Source organism: Lissotriton vulgaris, chromosome 3_1, assembly GCF_964263255.1.
Source record: "Lissotriton vulgaris chromosome 3_1, aLisVul1.2, whole genome shotgun sequence".
Classification (NCBI taxonomy): Eukaryota; Metazoa; Chordata; class Amphibia; order Caudata; family Salamandridae; genus Lissotriton; species Lissotriton vulgaris.
In genome coordinates, this window is record NC_141689.1 from 404678015 (window position 1) to 404700018 (window position 22004).

General features: G+C 44.6%; 1 protein-coding gene across 1 annotated transcript in view; it reads left to right on the plus strand.

Annotated features, from left to right (window-relative positions):
- Positions 1-22004, plus strand: part of ITGA1 (integrin subunit alpha 1) — an 813868-nt gene that overhangs the window by 663186 nt on the left and 128678 nt on the right. The window contains exon 20 of the mRNA XM_086960618.1: positions 5207-5342. Coding sequence (XP_086816744.1) covers positions 5207-5342 — 136 coding nt within the window. The remainder of the gene's footprint in view (positions 1-5206; positions 5343-22004) is intronic.

Consider the following 22004-nt stretch of genomic DNA (forward strand, 5'->3'; position numbering starts at 1 on the left):
AGTCTGTGCTACCGCTTAACCTCAACTTGCAAGAGAACACTCACCACTGAAGCTGAAGCAAATGGCACTCTGGTCTCCTGCCGAGCCTCTCGTGCCAGACAATAGTGCAGTCAATAGTGCAGGCTCCAATCAACTCAGCTCAACTTGCGTTTCATTTAACGAAAAAGTCTCACAGCAGAGCAAGATATAAAGGGGCATATTTACAAGCTCCTTGCGCCTAATTTACACTGCCGTTGCGTCACTTTTGTGACGCAGCGGCGGCGCAAATCCTGCTCCATGGTGCAGGGGTACTTACAACGGGATGCATCTGGGAGATGCGTCACGTTGTAATGCCCTGCGCCACATGTAGGCATTCCTGTGCAGGGGGGCGGGGGGGGGGGGGGGTGGGGTGGGCGTTCTGGTGCAGGAACGCCTCCTAAAAGTGGCTGAGTGAAATCCACAAGATTTCACTGAGTCACTTTTAGGCCCATGCTGCGTCAAAACCCTGCGCCTGCCTAAAGCAGGCGTAAGGATTGACGCAGCATTAACTAGATAGGACCCCCAGAGCATTACTAGAGCTGCGTCGCGCTTGCGACGCAACTCCAGCAATGCGTCACTTTTACGGCATAGATGCGTCACGCATCTGTGTTTTTTTTTGCACCATGGTGCACTGCATTGTAAATGCAGCGCATCCATGATGGCGGAGCTGTGGCGCACAATAACTGGTGCATCCCTGCTGATTTGCAGGGATGTGCCAGTTATTGTAATAACCCCCGCACTCTGCTCCACTCCCACATGTATACCACATTCGCCCATACAGTACTCCTTATCAGGACAAGAAAAGCCAACGTACACGTTCATCTTGTGGTGGTCATTTGTTGGTCGCAGTTTATTAGGAATAAAAGGAAACATGTATATACTTTGCATATTTTGTATGTTATGTCCTGACAACTTCCTTGTTATTGTCTCTTGGCCCTTCTGGGTCGTTTTCTTGAGTAGGTTGGTTTTTGGCGCTCCCTATGCACGGGAGGGAGTAGCTTCTGCCCCGGAGTTAGGCCACCTCGCTACCTTGTCCGATTCTTGTTGTGCCCTGCCTTCCGGCGGGGGCTGGGTAGCGAGCGCCGTCTCCGTTTGCTACCCCCCCCATCTTTGGTAGGCCAACTTCCCAGCCGTGAGGCATTCCAGAGAGTGTGGTCCTACACACCTGTCCTTAGGCCAACTCACCCAGCTGTGTGCCAGTTATTGTAAATATGCCCCAAAGTACCCGCTGCTAGTGTAGGAAAAATCCCACCAACATTGCAGCGAACAGTTCCAACAACCAGACTGCCCTGACTAAGGCACTAAGGCAGGGATGCACTATGAAAAGACTGTCAGACTGACAAGAACCATCCAATGAAAGTCAATCAAGCATCCATCGTGGCCACAGAGAGAAAATCCTGGGCGTACTGGCTCCACCTTGCAGCTGCTCTCTCGGAGATTGTGGCCGTAATGCTCCATCGACACTCTCACTGTCAGGCAGGGTCAATAAACACTGTCATCTCAACTCTGAAAGCCACCAGCAGTACAGTGGCACAATACGGCATACAGCACGGCTCTGGACACCGTTCGAGACAAGTGAGGGTGAGCAGATTGTGGAGCCTCAACAGTGCATGACGGCAGTGCACCGACGCCACATGACACATACCTAACACCCTTTTTGTAAAAATTATTGTAAAAATAAATTGTAGTATAAATAGTTAAAATAATTTAATGAATGCTATATATGACTTTTAATAAATATTGATGCATTATAAAAAAAAAATTAGATTGAAATTTATTTTTCATTCTAACTTCAGACAAACAATTTAACTTTAATACACTTAAATAAATTAAAGATTTAAATCACATTTAAGTTAATAGGCTGTAGTATTTTTTGCTCTAGATTCATAAATAAATATATAAGATTAATTTAAAATAATATTACTATACTACTTTTTTAAAGTGTAATAAACTTTGTTATTTTTCCCTATGCCTTACCATATGGAGAGCTCAACCCAAAATGTGGAGCCTCCCTACGGTAAAGTATGGGGAAAAATATAAAGATACATTTAGTTTTGTATTATTTCCTTTGGGGTTTTATTTTAAGCTCCTTCCTCCATTATTTTCAATGGAAGGGTGTTGCAGTAGCAGTGGTTGGCTATCTGTGGTGCTGGGTTTACTTAGCTCTAAGCTAGAGTAATCTATTACTGTTTTAGGTTTCTTTTTGTCTATAGTAACGCTAAAAGTGCAGTTTGTGAATAGCAGTACATTAACTGGGTGGGTGCACGTCCCTCTCTCAACCCGTACACAACTCTCCCTCTCCCTAATCTCCACCCTTTTATTCATAAGTATTCCCCCTTCTCCAGCCACTCCACTGTGTCCCCCATATCTATCACAAGAACTTGTACTTGCAAGTGTAGAGCCCCCCACAGTCGTCGTGTATATTTCTGCAAGGAAAATGATAGACGAGGCAGGCAAGGAATCTTCGCGTATAAGTTTGTGAAATAGCATTTTCCAGTATGTCTGTAGCACTAATATATATCACTGCAAAACATATTGCACAAAGCAGTTTGTGAATAGGCCCCGGTGTGTTTGCACACAATAAACTCCCAGCTGGGTCCATGTCGTACAGTTTCAGTGCTAGTTAAGGAATTGTTTTCGAATTAGAGAACTGGACGCCTTTTCCTTAATGCAGTTGTAGGTGTTGCTTTTCTTAGGTTAGGCTGAAGAGCATTCCACGCTGATGTGGCTGTAGCACAGAAGGACTGCTTGCTAGCAGATGACTTTGATACTAACAGTAGTAATAAACTTCCCAAGATGGTTAGAGGTTTTACAATGTAGCATGGGTTCTTGTTGTCGATAGACATGTGGATCAATTGGCATATTTTCAATTGCATTCTTGCTAGAGAGTGAAATCCCAGAGTATGAAGTGGCTATCTATGTTAGCAGGCTATATAAGTCGGGCTGCATAATGGAGGATAAACGTAAGTGGTGCGAAGTGAGTGAGAGGTACTTTAGCTAGTAAGGCATTCCTGAAGTTAAGTCATGATAGGACTAGTGCTTGCACAGCTGTCCTTAGGTGCTTAGTTGGAATAATGTCACGAAGCATGACAAAGTTTGTTTTATTCTGTTTTGTTCATGAATTACTCACCCCTTTGCATGTCTCTTTATATACTTCTCAACACTTCCACACAATAAATTAGTGTTTTTATGTTAACAATCAGCTCATAGGTTGTGACTTATATTTTCGTTCTTTTTGCCGCATTTTTCTGGCTCATCGCTAAGCATAGCTAACTGTTTGCGTTTGGGAACTGGGGTGAAGATGATAACACCCTGATTATTTCCTTATCATTTTTAGTCCTTCAGGTTCTAACCAATCTCGGTGCCCTTCTTTGTTGGTGTGCCTCAATTCACTGGATGTTTTACTATCGACTGATTAAAAAGGATGGTGTAACATAAGACTTTGTTTCATATGGTGGCCTATGGGAAATTACCCACCCTTAAAAACAAAACAAATAAAAAGAATTGGTGGAATTTATAGGTAGACAGTGTGGTGCCTGTCCTGGGCGAGGACTGAGAAAAGGAAGAGTAGCACTTTCTTTCATAGAGATTACCAGTAATATAGTTTTTCATTTGTGTAAGTGCACAGGAACCCATATTGTATTACAAATATTGCAATAATGTCTCATTAGTCCGAAATAGGTGGGACAGCATCTTATTTACAAAGATCAGTCATGGAAGTGAGCTGGAAACATAGGGCCTCATTTATGAGGCCTTGCGTCAGTTTTGCGCTGCGGGGCCCTTATTTATGAGGCCTTGCGTCAGTTTTGCGCCGCCGGTGCGTCACTTTTTGTGACGCACCAGCGGCGTACAAAATGCGCCTTGTTGCGCCATATTTAAAAAGTGACGCATCTAGGTAGATGCGTCACTTTTTAAACCCCTGCGCCACATCATACCTGCGTCAGGTATAATGTATGCAGAGTGGGCGTTCCCCCGCAAAAAGCCTTGTAATAGTGACGCAGTGAAATCTATGAGATTTCACTGCGTCACTTTTAGGATGCTGTTGCGTCAAAATCTTGCGCCTGCCTCACAGCAGGCGTAAGACTGACGCAAGCCCTTTCACATGGGGCTTTCCCCATGTGAAAGGACGCATTGCTGGAATTGCGTCACTTTTGTGACACACTCCAGCAATGCGTCACTTTTGCGCTTACAGATGCGTCAGAAATACTGACGTATCTGTAAGTCCTTGCGACATGATGCGTCATACATTAAATATGACGCATCATTGGTGTCGCAAGGAGTGCGCAGTGAAAAGTGACGCATCGCTGTTTTCACGCAGCAATGCGTCACTTTTCATAAATGAGGCCCCGGATGCGTCACTTTTTGTGACGCATCGGCAGCGTAAAACATGCGCCTTGTTGCGCCATATTTAAAAAGTGACGCATCTAGGTAGATGCGTCACTTTTTAAACCCCTGCGCCACATTATACCTGCGTCAGGTATAATGTATGCAGAGGGGGCGTTCCCCCGCAAAAAGCCTCGTAATAGTGACGCAGTGAAATCTATGAGATTTCAATGCGTCACTTTTAGGATGCTGTTGCGTCAAAATCGTGCGCCTGCCTCACAGCAGGCGTAAGACTGACGCAAGCCTTCACATGGGGCTTTCCCCATGTGAAAGGACGCATTGCTGGAGTTGCGTCACTTTTGTGACACACTCCAGCAATGCGTCACTTTTGCGCTTACAGATGCGTCAGAAATACTGACGTATCTGTAAGTCCTTGCGACATGATGCGTCATACATTAAATATGACGCATCATTGGTGTCGCAAGGAGTGCGCAGTGAAAAGTGACGCATCGCTGTTTTCACGCAGCGATGCGTCACTTTTCATAAATGAGCCCCATAAATATCAATGCTGGTATATGCAATCATAGCTCAGTATGTGATGTTTTTTAAATAAATATTGGTGATACTAGTTGCATGTGGAGTGATCAAGTAAAAACTGAAGTGTTGTGCTACTGAAAGTAATTAGACAAATAAAATATGCTTTATGGCTTTCTGCATTGTCAATGTCTGTGTTTTGTTTGGCAGGCCGTATTTTTGCTTTCCTGATCCGAATAACTTCATGTAGTTGTTTTCTTAATTTCTCTTATTTAACACTCACAATGTATGATAAACTGCTTATTCCTTCTCTTCTTATTAATTGTTGCAGCTCTTCTCCTTTCATTGTGCAGTCACCAAATGAAAAATTCTATTTAACGTTATCCATTGAGAATAAAAAAGACAGTGCCTACAATGCCAGAGTCACCATTCAGTATTCACCAAATATTGTTTTTGCTGGAACTGAGGTAAGGCCTCTGACGCGCATATTCTAGTGCCCTGTTATGTTGCATTGTGCATGTCTGTTATATTCAAGAAGATGCACAGGTTTTTGTCCAATACAATTTCGATATTTCACAGATCCCATTCATTTGTCCTTCTTGGGACAATTGGGTACCTATTTGCCTGTGAAAGTGTTCTGGCGGGTGTACCATACATTCACTCACTAAGTGGCATGATCTAAAGTCACTTAATAAAAGAAGTAAACTTCCCTCCGTTTCACTGTATGAAGATGCATATGTCTTACAATTTATCATAATCATTTGTCGTGTCCTTCAAATGACCTTCCCACTTATCCATTATAATTTTAGTACATTTCGATACCATTGGTACACTCTAAAATGGTCCTGTGCCTGTGGCTGACATTTCAGCACCTCCTTCAAACCCCTCTACCCACTAACCTCACTTATGTGTATTCTCATTACAAGACATGACTTATTACTGCCACCCAATGGAGCATTCATCATCACTTAACCAACATGTGCCAAACCCAACTTTCTTGGATATCTTCTCTCAGATCTTCTTTTCCCGCGACAGGTCACTGAGTCTGTCATGATTATTTCTTAGTTTCTATAACCTTCAGACTGTTCTCACTATCCTTGGTAATGTACATTCTATCACTAATCCCATGAACTTCTCCCCTTTTTGCTGGCAAATATTATTAAGTATGGATGACCTATTACTCTGTCATCTCTACTAAGCTTTAGATGCTTACACCATCCCTGATAATGCAACATGAATTCCTACTCCTATTGCTTATACATGATCCCTGCATCCAAACGTTATTCAGTTAATGGTATGCCAATCAGCTTTTGTTGTGTGGCATGGCAAACTAAAAGTGTTGAATCTGCCATGCAAAATCGAGAAAGCAATAGTCCTTTTAGTCGACTGAACTGTGTAGATATGCCCCTTGAAGCTCTTGTCCGCCCCGGTGTTTGCCTGTAGGCATCATTGAAAAAGACCCCATGCATTATCTCATTTCGTCAAGCAGGTTGCTAGGTTAATCACCTGCTAGTCATCCGACATCCTCCAGGTGACGAATATGTGACGAATATGTGACGTTATTCCGCTGGCTTTTTCAACGCAAGGATTCACAACGCAGTTGTTACAACGACTGCGTTGTAATTCCGCATACCATTACTCCCCGAATCGGAACAACGACTTGCAGAGGGGGGGCGCTGGATGTCTGAATAGTATAATTTACTATTCCAACTTCAGTCTGTGCCCCCCCTCCACAAGTCGTTGTTCCGTGCGTTGTAAAAGTTTCCGGGTAGACGTTGTTTACCCCAGGTGACGTCTGTGACAGAAATATGTGTAATAGCTGGTCGCATTGGATCCTTTAAAGCATTATCACTGTCCTGTTCTTGATTTACCTCCACTCCTCCACTTTTCTCTGTTCCCATTAGTGTTTTGAAACTGTAATCTTGATTTCAGAGGCGGATGAGTGGGAGAATTGTCTACAAGGGTAGATTTGTTTTCCATGCTCTTTAACATTAAACAATCAGGAACTGGCGGCAAAGAATATATTGATCATACCTCTTACTCAGAAGTGTAACATATCTTGCCTCATTGTGGACGGGGAAGAGACATGTCCCTACTAGCTGATCCAATTATTTGTTTGATGTTTATATTTTATAGTGTCATTTTTCTGAGGATTTGGAAAACCATAAGCTTTAGCCTGATTTAATAAACTGCTGAAATCTCAGAGGATTTATTTTAGTTTTCCCTAGGAAACACTAAACATGTACCCTGCCTTCAAAAGCATTTTTCTCTACTTCCTCTAAATGAGTACCTTTCTTGAATGTTTTTATTTCAGCTTCTGGAGTCTGTACCAGAATAGTTCACACGGTTTCTATTCTTATGGCTCTTAGCTGTTCTGTGTTAATGAGCCCTGGTTTGCAGAATGATTTGATAAAAATCTAATGCTTCATTAATCTATATGTCTGCAAATCTTACCCGATTTCTTAGAGACAGCTGTACCTATGTTTCAGCTTGTGATGCCCATGTATTTACAACAAGGGGTGGTGAGGGACAGAGTCTCTGAATTAAGCAGAAAGCTCTCACCCAGTCAAGAGATCAGGGCTAGATCCAACACCGTTTTTTAGCTCACTGCACCATCCCAGTTTCAGAACCCGGCTGTATGCAAATTAGTCTGTTCCTGTCCCAGTGCATGATGGGAACAGGGCAAACCAAACTACAAAAGCCAATTCTTACACTGGGAAGGAAACAAGCTCCCGGGGACCGGTTTCTGGCATTACAGCCGTCTTCGGCCCGGTTTGCTTGAATCCTGATGGTGCAATGAGCAAGGGTCTCACATCTGAGAATACCCTTCCACGCTTAGGGTGGACAAAAATATTTACAACAAGGGGTGGTGAGGGACAGAGTCTCTGAATTTAGCAGAAAGCTCTCACCCAGTCAAGAGATCAGGGCTAGATCCAACACCGTTTTTTAGCTCACTGCACCATCCCAGTTTCAGAACCCGGCTGTATGCAAATTAGTCTGTTCCTGTCCCAGTGCATGATGGGAACAGGGCAAACCAAACTACAAAAGCCAATTCTTACACTGGGAAGGAAACAAGCTCCCGGGGACCGGTTTCTGGCATTACAGCCGTCTTCGGCCCGGTTTGCTTGAATCCTGATGGTGCAATGAGCAAGGGTCTCACATCTGAGAATACCCTTCCACGCTTAGGGTGGACAAAAATATTTACAACAAGGGGTGGTGAGGGACAGAGTCTCTGAATTAAGCAGAAAGCTCTCACCCAGTCAAGAGATCAGGGCTAGATCCAACACCGTTTTTTAGCTCACTGCACCATCCCAGTTTCAGAACCCGGCTGTATGCAAATTAGTCTGTTCCTGTCCCAGTGCATGATGGGAACAGGGCAAACCAAACTACAAAAGCCAATTCTTACACTGGGAAGGAAACAAGCTCCCGGGGACCGGTTTCTGGCATTACAGCCGTCTTCGGCCCAGTTTGCTTGAATCCTGATGGTGCAATGAGCAAGGGTCTCACATCTGAGAATACCCTTCCACGCTTAGGGTGGACAAAAATATTTACAACAAGGGGTGGTGAGGGACAGAGTCTCTGAATTAAGCAGAAAGCTCTCACCCAGTCAAGAGATCAGGGCTAGATCCAACACCGTTTTTTAGCTCACTGCACCATCCCAGTTTCAGAACCCGGCTGTATGCAAATTAGTCTGTTCCTGTCCCAGTGCATGATGGGAACAGGGCAAACCAAACTACAAAAGCCAATTCTTACACTGGGAAGGAAACAAGCTCCCGGGGACCGGTTTCTGGCATTACAGCCGTCTTCGGCCCGGTTTGCTTGAATCCTGATGGTGCAATGAGCAAGGGTCTCACATCTGAGAATACCCTTCCACGCTTAGGGTGGACAAAAATATTTACAACAAGGGGTGGTGAGGGACAGAGTCTCTGAATTAAGCAGAAAGCTCTCACCCAGTCAAGAGATCAGGGCTAGATCCAACACCGTTTTTTAGCTCACTGCACCATCCCAGTTTCAGAACCCGGCTGTATGCAAATTAGTCTGTTCCTGTCCCAGTGCATGATGGGAACAGGGCAAACCAAACTACAAAAGCCAATTCTTACACTGGGAAGGAAACAAGCTCCCGGGGACCGGTTTCTGGCATTACAGCCGTCTTCGGCCCAGTTTGCTTGAATCCTGATGGTGCAATGAGCAAGGGTCTCACATCTGAGAATACCCTTCCACGCTTAGGGTGGACAAAAATATTTACAACAAGGGGTGGTGAGGGACAGAGTCTCTGAATTAAGCAGAAAGCTCTCACCCAGTCAAGAGATCAGGGCTAGATCCAACACCGTTTTTTAGCTCACTGCACCATCCCAGTTTCAGAACCCGGCTGTATGCAAATTAGTCTGTTCCTGTCCCAGTGCATGATGGGAACAGGGCAAACCAAACTACAAAAGCCAATTCTTACACTGGGAAGGAAACAAGCTCCCGGGGACCGGTTTCTGGCATTACAGCCGTCTTCGGCCCGGTTTGCTTGAATCCTGATGGTGCAATGAGCAAGGGTCTCACATCTGAGAATACCCTTCCACGCTTAGGGTGGACAAAAATATTTACAACAAGGGGTGGTGAGGGACAGAGTCTCTGAATTAAGCAGAAAGCTCTCACCCAGTCAAGAGATCAGGGCTAGATCCAACACCGTTTTTTAGCTCACTGCACCATCCCAGTTTCAGAACCCGGCTGTATGCAAATTAGTCTGTTCCTGTCCCAGTGCATGATGGGAACAGGGCAAACCAAACTACAAAAGCCAATTCTTACACTGGGAAGGAAACAAGCTCCCGGGGACCGGTTTCTGGCATTACAGCCGTCTTCGGCCCGGTTTGCTTGAATCCTGATGGTGCAATGAGCAAGGGTCTCACATCTGAGAATACCCTTCCACGCTTAGGGTGGACAAAAATATTTACAACAAGGGGTGGTGAGGGACAGAGTCTCTGAATTAAGCAGAAAGCTCTCACCCAGTCAAGAGATCAGGGCTAGATCCAACACCGTTTTTTAGCTCACTGCACCATCCCAGTTTCAGAACCCGGCTGTATGCAAATTAGTCTGTTCCTGTCCCAGTGCATGATGGGAACAGGGCAAACCAAACTACAAAAGCCAATTCTTACACTGGGAAGGAAACAAGCTCCCGGGGACCGGTTTCTGGCATTACAGCCGTCTTCGGCCTGGTTTGCTTGAATCCTGATGGTGCAATGAGCAAGGGTCTCACATCTGAGAATACCCTTCCATGCTTAGGGTGGACAAAAATATTTACAACAAGGGGTGGTGAGGGACAGAGTCTCTGAATTAAGCAGAAAGCTCTCACCCAGTCAAGAGATCAGGGCTAGATCCAACACCGTTTTTTAGCTCACTGCACCATCCCAGTTTCAGAACCCGGCTGTATGCAAATTAGTCTGTTCCTGTCCCAGTGCATGATGGGAACAGGGCAAACCAAACTACAAAAGCCAATTCTTACACTGGGAAGGAAACAAGCTCCCGGGGACCGGTTTCTGGCATTACAGCCGTCTTCGGCCCGGTTTGCTTGAATCCTGATGGTGCAATGAGCAAGGATCTCACATCTGAGAATACCCTTCCGCGCTTAGGGTGGACAAAAATATTTACAACAAGGGGTGGTGAGGGACAGAGTCTCTGAATTAAGCAGACTGATTTGCATATAGCCAGGTTCTGAGCTGGGATGGGGCAGTGAGATAAATAACGGTGATGGATCAAGCCCTGATCTTTGGACTGGGTAAGAGTGGTCTGTTTAACTCAGACACTCTGTTCATCACCACCCCCTTTTCTAAATCGTTTTTGGCCACTATAGGTGTGGCAGGGTATACTCAGACATGAGTCCCTTTCTCACTGCTCCATCAGGATTCAAGCAAGCCGGGCCGAAGAAGGCTGAAATGCCAGAAACCGGTCCCCGGTAGCTTGTCTCCTTTCTGGTGAAGAATTGGCTTGGTAGTTTAGTCTGCCCTGTTCCCATGATGCACTGGGCCAGGGACAGACTGATTTGCATATAGCCAGGTTCTGAGCTGGGATGGGGCAGTGAGATAAATAACGGTGATGGATCAAGCCCTGATCTTTGGACTGGGTAAGAGTGGTCTGTTTAACTCAGACACTCTGTTCATCACCACCCCCTTTTCTAAATCGTTTTTGGCCACTATAGGTGTGGCAGGGTATACTCAGACATGAGTCCCTTTCTCACTGCTCCATCAGGATTCAAGCAAGCCGGGCCGAAGAAGGCTGAAATGCCAGAAACCGGTCCCCGGTAGCTTGTCTCCTTTCTGGTGAAGAATTGGCTTGGTAGTTTAGTCTGCCCTGTTCCCATGATGCACTGGGCCAGGGACAGACTGATTTGCATATAGCCAGGTTCTGAGCTGGGATGGGGCAGTGAGATAAATAACGGTGATGGATCAAGCCCTGATCTTTGGACTGGGTAAGAGTGGTCTGTTTAACTCAGACACTCTGTTCATCACCACCCCCTTTTCTAAATCGTTTTTGGCCACTATAGGTGTGGCAGGGTATACTCAGACATGAGTCCTTTTCTCACTGCTCCATCAGGATTCAAGCAAGCCGGGCCGAAGAAGGCTGAAATGCCAGAAACCGGTCCCCGGTAGCTTGTCTCCTTTCTGGTGAAGAATTGGCTTGGTAGTTTAGTCTGCCCTGTTCCCATGATGCACTGGGCCAGGGACAGACTGATTTGCATATAGCCAGGTTCTGAGCTGGGATGGGGCAGTGAGATAAATAACGGTGATGGATCAAGCCCTGATCTTTGGACTGGGTAAGATTGGTCTGTTTAACTCAGACACTCTGTTCATCACCACCCCCTTTTCTAAATCGTTTTTGGCCACTATAGGTGTGGCAGGGTATACTCAGACATGAGTCCCTTTCTCACTGCTCCATCAGGATTCAAGCAAGCCGGGCCGAAGAAGGCTGAAATGGCAGAAACCGGTCCCCGGTAGCTTGTCTCCTTTCTGGTGAAGAATTGGCTTGGTAGTTTAGTCTGCCCTGTTCCCATGATGCACTGGGCCAGGGACAGACTGATTTGCATATAGCCAGGTTCTGAGCTGGGATGGGGCAGTGAGATAAATAACGGTGATGGATCAAGCCCTGATCTTTGGACTGGGTAAGAGTGGTCTGTTTAACTCAGACACTCTGTTCATCACCACCCCCTTTTCTAAATCGTTTTTGGCCACTATAGGTGTGGCAGGGTATACTCAGACATGCGTCCCTTTCTCACTGCTCCATCAGGATTCAAGCAAGCCGGGCCGAAGAAGGCTGAAATGCCAGAAACCGGTCCCCGGTAGCTTGTCTCTTTTCTGGTGAAGAATTGGCTTGGTAGTTTAGTCTGCCCTGTTCCCATGATGCACTGGGCCAGGGACAGACTGATTTGCATATAGCCAGGTTCTGAACTGGGATGGGGCAGTGAGATAAATAACGGTGATGGATCAAGCCCTGATCTTTGGACTGGGTAAGAGTGGTCTGTTTAACTCAGACACTCTGTTCATCACCACCCCCTTTTCTAAATCGTTTTTGGCCACTATAGGTGTGGCAGGGTATACTCAGACATGCGTCCCTTTCTCACTGCTCCATCAGGATTCAAGCAAGCCGGGCCGAAGAAGGCTGAAATGCCAGAAACCGGTCCCCGGTAGCTTGTCTCCTTTCTGGTGAAGAATTGGCTTGGTAGTTTAGTCTGCCCTGTTCCCATGATGCACTGGGCCAGGGACAGACTGATTTGCATATAGCCAGGTTCTGAGCTGGGATGGGGCAGTGAGATAAATAACGGTGATGAATCAAGCCCTGATCTTTGGACTGGGTAAGAGTGGTCTGTTTAACTCAGACACTCTGTTCATCACCACCCCCTTTTCTAAATCGTTTTTGGCCACCCCCTTTTCTAAATCGTTTTTGGCCACTATAGGTGTGGCAGGGTATACTCAGACATGAGTCCCTTTCTCACTGCTCCATCAGGATTCAAGCAAGCCGGGCCGAAGAAGGCTGAAATGCCAGAAACCGGTCCCCGGTAGCTTGTCTCCTTTCTGGTGAAGAATTGGCTTGGTAGTTTAGTCTGCCCTGTTCCCATGATGCACTGGGCCAGGGACAGACTGATTTGCATATAGCCAGGTTCTGAGCTGGGATGGGGCAGTGAGATAAATAACGGTGATGGATCAAGCCCTGATCTTTGGACTGGGTAAGAGTGGTCTGTTTAACTCAGACACTCTGTTCATCACCACCCCCTTTTCTAAATCGTTTTTGGCCACTATAGGTGTGGCAGGGTATACTCAGACATGAGTCCCTTTCTCACTGCTCCATCAGGATTCAAGCAAGCCGGGCCGAAGAAGGCTGAAATGCCAGAAACCGGTCCCCGGTAGCTTGTCTCCTTTCTGGTGAAGAATTGGCTTGGTAGTTTAGTCTGCCCTGTTCCCATGATGCACTGGGCCAGGGACAGACTGATTTGCATATAGCCAGGTTCTGAGCTGGGATGGGGCAGTGAGATAAATAACGGTGATGGATCAAGCCCTGATCTTTGGACTGGGTAAGAGTGGTCTGTTTAACTCAGACACTCTGTTCATCACCACCCCCTTTTCTAAATTGTGATGCCCATGTGGCATCGAGAGAAGTTTTTCATCTACTGTAATTTTCAATGCCAACAGACTGGAGGGGGCATTTTTACAAGGGTTTTATCTCTGCTTTTTTGGCTTAAAAAGCCAAAAAAGCAGAGATAAAAATATGGCCCTATTTACAAAAGGGTGCTAACATGCATAATTGCATGTTAGCACCCTTTTGCACTACGCCTACCTTTGCATCTCTAATGAGATGCAAAGTGGGCGTTCCTGACATACACTACATGTCAGGACATCAATATCGCGGCTTCGCATTATCAGCAAGGATGCCCTAGCATTTTAGCAGACGTTAATTTTTGGAGAAAACTGCTGTGCTGATACGACCCTGAGGGTCGTATCAGCAAGGTTATCGTCCTTTTGCAGGGTGCATCGCTGGAAAACCAGCGATGTTCCCTGTTGCAGCAACAGGATCATAAATCGTGGCTTCATCTTTGCCTCAAAATAAGTTTTGTCCATATAAATTTACCCTCAGATCAAGAAAGTATATTTCTACATCTGTTTTTGCTGTGGTATTCTCTTACTGTACATGTGTGACTGAATTGCCCCATTACTTGCTGTGGTCCGTGTCTTCATTGATTGCTGTACTATAGTCTGTGGCTTTAACATGACAAAAACTCTCATTCTAGTTCATGAATACAATTACAGAACATCACAATTGAAAACTCTAAGCCAGCTGCTATTTACAGAATTCATTTTAAATATCAGCCTCAGCCTAAATCACAATACTTTACATGGCACTGCTACTATATTGCCATAAAAGGCAAATGGTGTTCATTGACTAGTTTTAACAAGAAATTGTCACTATCACATAAAACTAAGATATCAGAGAGCAAAGGACAGAGCTAGGCTATGGCAAGAGGGCCACAACCAAAGGGAGATCCATGCCCGAGAATTAGAATTGTGTCACATTGCCTCTCTACACTGGAATTGACAGGAAACAGATACACATATTGTGGATAGAAGGATCAAGAACGAAGGCCCCAAACACTAATGAGTGCCATAACTTCCTAGCTTAAGTGCTACTCTATCCCCAGTAGGTCGCCGATCTCTAAAACGGTGAGAAGCTACTGCAAGTGGGGGCCGCAGCAGAACTGTGGTGGTGACAAAAACAGCCCTCATTCTAGGGCCTTGCCTGTCAAAATACAGCAAGGATGGGAAACTGTGACTGTGAAACTGATGGCGGATATGTGGTCAAGTTGTGGACAGTAAATAACTTGCAACAGTCCATAGACTGTGAAGCCCGGCAATGCCCTCCAGTGAGGAGAAGAACTGGAGATTTCCAAGTCACTGTTAGTAAATTTATGCCACTCATAGGCAATGGGTGTAAGAGGTCATCCTCTGAGAACTGTTTGACACTATAGCACATCCAAAGATCCAGCACACCACTGACACCGTGGTTGCCATTACTTGAACAGAGGGATGGAATAACCCCAATGCAGAAATTAGTTGGATGGCACTGGATGGGCACAGAATTGTATAGTAAGAGTGTGCCATTCCTAAGATATCACTGAGAGTCCTTATTAGACCTCCTCCCCTCTGTATACGGGAACCAACATGCATGATTTAAACCAAGAGGAAACTATGCAACTGTTAATGTGAGACTAGACCCACTTAGAGGTGGTTCACTTACTAAATACAGGGTAATATAAATGCCCACAGGAACAATAAAATCTGCTTACATCTACCAAACTTTGAGGAACCGATTTTTTTCATCTGCACGTAGAGTTTCTCCTCTAACCAAAACCCAATCAAATACCCAGATACGAGATGCATTTGAATCAAAGTGCACAGCCTCCAGCTCATGCCATAAACTTTGATCAACTTATATTAGATCTGTAGACAGACACTCAATCTCATAAAGTGTGGCTGAGAATAAAGAGGACAGCAGTGGCAATCACTCCCTCATGGAACAGTGAACAGTTCAGTACTTGGAGTAAGGGAGATCGGCACAAGAGATAAGGAGCCACATTCAAGAGAGCTATGTTCTAGATACTCTAGAGCAGGTTCATATAAAATACTCTTTCCACTTCTCTTCATGTGAACTACTCATTGTGGTCTATTGATAAAGTGCAATGTGACATTTGCAAATTTTAAGAGATCTTCACACTAGAACCCCCAAAACAGACTGTAGAAATCGATCCAGACGTGCTGAATCCACATCGTACATGTCCTCAATGAAACAAGCATGTAATTAGTCTTCTCTAGGGCCTTTACAGGGATATACAAGCAACAAGTCTCCAACAACACATGACATGGGACATGGCCTCCTCATCAACAGTCACACTTGAGTCCCTAATTTTGTAACTAACCATCAATGGAGAATCTATGGGAACAACAGTGTCCAATATAGCAGAAGTATCTGAAGAAGTAAAATTCAAGAGAAGTTACCTTATATCTTTCGATTATCTCTTAGACACAAGAGAAACTAAACTGGAGCAATTACTAGATTGGGGACCTTAAATATGGGCAATTAATTGCAAAATTGTTGAGTAAGGAGACAGTTTCTGGACATCTAATATCAGATTTCATGGAATTCCTGAAAGATTGAAGGGGACAACATCTTTAGTTCTATGAAAGAGACAATCCCTAGACTCCCATGAGTAAACCTTAAGGAACCACTAGAGTTTCAAAGAGCACACAGAATCCTAGGTAGAAATAACCAGGCATCAACCTGTCCCCATCTCTTCCTCGTTTCCTTTCTCCAACTCAACATGCATTATCTGTGCTGCAAGTGAAAAGAATAGGCCATTTACGTTGGATAATCTCCCTACACAAGTCTCAACAGATTTCTCATTTGAAACCAAATACCTCAGGCAGTATTTCCTGGCCCTTCACCCAAAACTTAAGCAACAGTAGATATCAAACAGTCTCATGGAACCAGCAACTATAGGTATTAAAGGTGACGGAAGCTTGACCTTGAGAAGTTCTTGTACAATCTTGGTTGGTTGGTGTTCATTCAAGGGTAGCCTACACCAAATTGTGAAAACCTTAAGCAAGGACAGAGACAAATCTATAACTCTACTACAAGAAAACCCACAAACCAAACACAGTACAGAAACCACAGGTCTTCCATAAACCTCTAGTTAAAGGTACAGCGACATACACAATTTATGTACCACACAAGCTGGGACTATCATATTATTTCTTTACATACCAGCAACATAAGCGCTTAGAGACCTATTGGTGATAACGCGCTATATAAATTGAATAAATAAAAACATTACTGATATCGCCACTGGAAGTCAAACGGACATCCCGCCTTAAAGAGACTGATTAATAATAATAATAATAATAATAATAATAATAATAATAATAATAATTATTATTATTATTATTGTTATTATAATAAAGAAGATATTCCCAAAGGAGTGTCCCAGGGCTAAGGTCACGCTCCTAATCGAGATCTCAGATGCACAAGAACAACAGATGCCTAACTAGAAAAAACATGTTTTTAAATTTCTTCAAAACAGTAGTTCTGTATTAGATTACATTAACTGTAGAGGGAGCAGGTTCCAGAGCTTAGGCGCAAGTAGCTAAAATACTAACTCTTTTCACCCTTGGGACCTTAGCTAATTGGGCATCAGAAGATCTACGATACCTCAAAGGGTATAAGATGTAATGAGAGGGTGCAAATAAGTCACATCAGTCTTCCTGAAGCTCATGTAGTAGTAACTGAGAGCTTTAAAAGCAATTGGAAGCCAGTGAAGCTTAAGAAGGCCATGGGAGCCCATTTAGGAAGATTTAATAGCAGCTGAGCTGCCGAGTTCTGAACCCTAATGGAGTCTCAACAGCTGTGACTGGGAAACACCCAATGCAAGATATTGCAATAATCCAGCCGCAAGACAATTAAAGAAAGGTAGGATACCAATAAATGTTTTCAAAGACCTGAGAACCCCAAACCACCTGCCTGCTAAAGCTGTGACTTGGTCATGGAAAGTCAGCTTTTGGTCAAACCAAATGCCCAAGTTCTTGACCTGAAGCTTTGGCAATGGAAAAGTACTAAGTGTCACTGGCTACCAGTAAGGAGACCAAATGGCAGGCTGATTGCAAAGGATAAGGACCTCAGTCTTACCTGCATTTGACTTCAGTCAGTTGAGGTCCATTCACTGAGTAACAGGTGACAGACAGGCCCTCAGGGATGTAGCTCCTCTGGCAGAGTTCCAAGATAAGGTGATGATCAAATGAGTGCCGTCGGCATATGATACAAGATCAAAGCTGTGACTCTCAGTGACATCAGCCGGGGGACTCATATAGAGGTCTCAAATCCATTAGCAATAATGCTTCAGTGTCTCTTCTGTCCACAACTTGGCGCATCGACTCAGATGCCAGAAGCCAGACTTGCTCACATCGTTTACAATTTATTTTAAGCATGGCTAGCTCCTCATTGAACCAGTACGCTGAAGGTTTGGTTCTGCATATTACCCTCTCAGCTTTGGGTGCAATACAGTCAAGCGTCCCAGAAATTTGGGGCGAGTTATAGCAAGGCATTAGTAAAAATACTGGTAGTAACCTTGTCTCATTTCCTAGATCTAAACTTCTGACCAGAGATCAAGCTAGAGGAGACTTTCTACATGGAGTCTTAAAAAGGGATGGCTAAATGGTCAGACCATGGGAGAGGCAGGGGAGAGTGAACCACAAGCTCACTTTCTTTAGTTAGAAAAAATAGGGTCAAGTGTATGTCCGTCCTAGTTGCAACAGTTGAAGCCCCGCTAAATCAGCATATAGTGCAGTTATCATGGGGCAAAATAAATCCTCAAAGTAAAGATTAAGATCCCCTATCACAGTGAAGTTAGAATAATGCAGTACCAAAGAAGGAAACTAGGGAAGCGATTTATATTGACGCTGGGCCAGGCGGCTGATAAATCAAAACCCCAGGAAGAGTAACATTACTTGCACATGAAAGGGATTGCTTAAAGATAACTGCAGAGCCCCCACAACGTTGAACGTGCCTATCCAAGCTAACCACTGCATAGCCTGCTGGGACAGCCAGGATATGAGGATCTGCAATTTCAAAAAGCCAAGATTCAGTTCACAAAATTGCACTAGGGAGATAATATGGATTGAGTCACAAATTTCAAGCATGTGCTTCACCAAATAATGGCAATCTTAAATAATAAAGGAGGTTTTTAACAGGAGCTCAAGAAGGCCCGCTTACCACAACATCAGAGTTTAAATTATGATAAATTACTTTTTCAGTGAAATCTTTATTCTCTGAGATGAAAATGTGATAAGGCAAACATTAAATAGGCATGATAGACCAAGGAAAAACAAACACTTTGTATCAGCGTAAATATAGACAGGTTATCAGCCTGCAGGTGAAAGGTAATTGATAAAGGTTTGAAGACAGGCAAAAAGAGGCATCTATATCCAGTAAACTGCTGAAACAGTCCGTAGGCCATGTTAGAGTAGTTAAACCCCCCTAAACTACTCACCTATCTCATCCACTCTTACCACTGTTTCCCTAACATTCCACCCACCAGTCCATGTGTGATAAAAAAAAACCTCCTGAACAATGTGTCACAATTCTAGTAGTACTATCGAGAAACCCATGCATTCCTCCACAGTGGAACATAACAGATGCCCCGAAGCCACTAACGTGGATTTACCTAAATGTGAATGGTGGAACTCGCTATATCAAACAAAAGTAAGTCTTGTATTACTTCAAAGCATGTGGAGATTGCACTCATAAAAGATACATACTGATCAGAAGCTGAGTCAACCAAACTCAAACATGAATGGGTGGGTATGGTGATTAGTAGCAACTGCCCCTGCACAAGACACGCCCCCTACCTCAATTAGGTGTGGAAGAGCAAAACTAATAAGAAAATGCCTCCACACAACTTATTGCACAAGTGTTAGGGTAAAGAAGACAGATTTGTCTTTGCAAAATTAAGAATACTAAACATGTCAGCAATCCTAAAATACATCAATATACTGAATAGTGCAAAAATGGAATTGTTCTCATTACAGTCCAGACTTTTAACGAAGTTCAGATTTAACACAACTCCTGCTAGGTGTAAATTTGAACGTAGCACTGGACCAACAGAGACAAAACAAATCCTATTGACGAGAGACATGAAAGTGACCGAGCTATCTTGAAAGACATCCAGTCAGACTTCTGTCTCTCAAACGTATGGAAGCTACACCACCGTGTTGATTGAAAATGTACATTCACCTATGGAATAAACATTTTGACCTATATTGACTAGTTTTTATTACAAGGAGCACTTCTCACTGAAATTTCATCATGGAATATCCCAGAGGGAGGCATTCTTGACCATGACCTGATACACATAGAACTGGAATTATTATTATTTTATTATAATTAAAAGGCTCTTCTCTAGCGCATGGCCACTCGGGAGCATCCCAGCGCTTAAGACTGACCAGACAGAGATGAATTAAAAATGCAGATCTGTATTATCTAGTTTTTGGAAACAGAAGAGTTTTTAACTTTTTCCGGAAGATAAGAAGGTTAGGCTCTTGGCGAAGAGGTGGAGGAAGAGCATTCCACAACCCAGCCGCATTGTGCGAGAACAGACGACCTCCTGTGCGGGCTCTGCTGATCCTAGGAGCTATCAGCAGGTTTTGTTGGTTCGAGCGAAGATTCCTGGTGGGTTTGTATGGTCTGATCATGCCATCTAGAATGGGGGGGCCACTCCCATAGAGTGTTTTATGGACCGTGCAGAGTGTCTTAAAATGGATTCGCTCCTTTATGGGGAGCCAGTGCAAGGTGCAGAGTGCGGGCCTGGCTGATGTACGATGGCTAGTGCCCGTAAGTAGCCGTGCTGCGGAATTCTGGACAACCTGAAGTTGCCGGATAACCGACACGGGGGCTCCAAGATAGAGCGCATTTCCATAATCCAGCCTGGATAAAACAAGGGACTGGACTATGGTTTTCTTTGCTGTTTCGGGTAGCTGAGGAAGGATTTTCCGAATTGTTTTCAGCAGTCCGAAGCAGGTGGCCACTGTCTTCCTTGCCTGCATCTTAAATGACAGCTCTGCGTCCAACCAAAACCCGAGACTCTTTATCTCGGTCTTTGGAGTGGGTCCTGGACCCATGCAGGAGGGCCAATGTATCACGTTGTTAAATATGGCTCGTTTTCCTAGAAGCATCAGCTCTGTTTTTCCTCCATTCAATTTCAGGTGGGACGAGTCCATCCAGTTTGCTACTGCCTCCAGGCAACGGCAAAGCCTGGAGGGGGGGGATTCCACCTGATTGAGAGAGACAACTAGCTGGGTGTCGTCAGCATAGCTTACCAGTTGGATCCCAAAGGGGGCTACTACTTCCGCCAGGGGCGCCATATAAACATTAATCAGTGTGGGACTAAGGGAGGAACCCTGTGGCACCCCACACTGTAATGGCATTGATGGAGAGCAGCTATTTTCTGAGAAGACCTTAAAAAATCTGTCGCCAAGAAAGGACTCCAGCCACATGAGTGCCCTGCCTTTGACGCCCAGCTTTCTGAGACGAGACAGGAGGACACGGTGGTTCACCGTGTCGAAGGCGGCACTGAGGTCCAGGAGGATAATGGCCGCGCTGCCACCTGCGTCCAGAATCCTCCTGGAATCCTCTACCACCCTCAACAGTGCCGTCTCCGTTCCCTGTCCTCTCCGGAATCCGGTTTGGGTTGGATGGAGCAGGTTATGGGTCTCCAGAAAGGATGCTAATTGTTTATTTACCCATTTCTCAGCAAGTTTACTAATGCCAGGGAGCAGGGAAATGGGGCGATAATTGGAAAAGTCCTGGGGGTCGAGATGAGGCTTTTTTAACAGGGCCCTAACCATGGCCAGTTTCCAGTCTTGGGGTACCCTTCCTGATTCAAGTGAGGTATTAACTAGATGGATGCTGTATGTACTGATATGCGGCAGGGCTAGCTTTAGAATATTCATAGGGGCTGGATCTAGCGGAGACCCGCTTTTTACAGAGTTGAAAAGCGAGGGTAAAAGTTCAGTACTGAGGGGGGAAAAGAAAGAAAGGCAAGGCAGAATGATATCAGTGTCATCTGGCAAAGGAAGGATAGGTTCTTCCAAAGTTAGAGGAGGGAGGGACAGGAGGATCTTTTGAATTATTTCAGCAAAAAAATTCGCCAGATTGTTGCAGTGAGCGTCAGCCTCCTCCGTACAGAGTGGTGATGATGACGGGTCGGGGGCTTTTAACAGAGAGTTAGCTATCTTAAACATCTCTCTTGGGGCATTGGCAGAGATCTCTATTTTTTCTGCGTAAAAGATGGATTTGGCCACGTTAAGAGCAGATTTATATTTTTTTAGAGAGAGTCTATATTTGGTTTTTTTCTCTTCCTCAAAATGTTTTCGCCACTGTCTATCCAACCGTTTACATTCTTGTTTTAGGGACCTTAGCTCAGAAGTAAACCAAGGTTGTTTAGTGGAGCCTTTCTTTTTGGAGATGTTTATTTTTGGAAGCACCTTATCCAATGATGATTCAATCCATTGGTTAAAGTCCACATTAGCCCTGTCAATATCCTGATTGGCCTG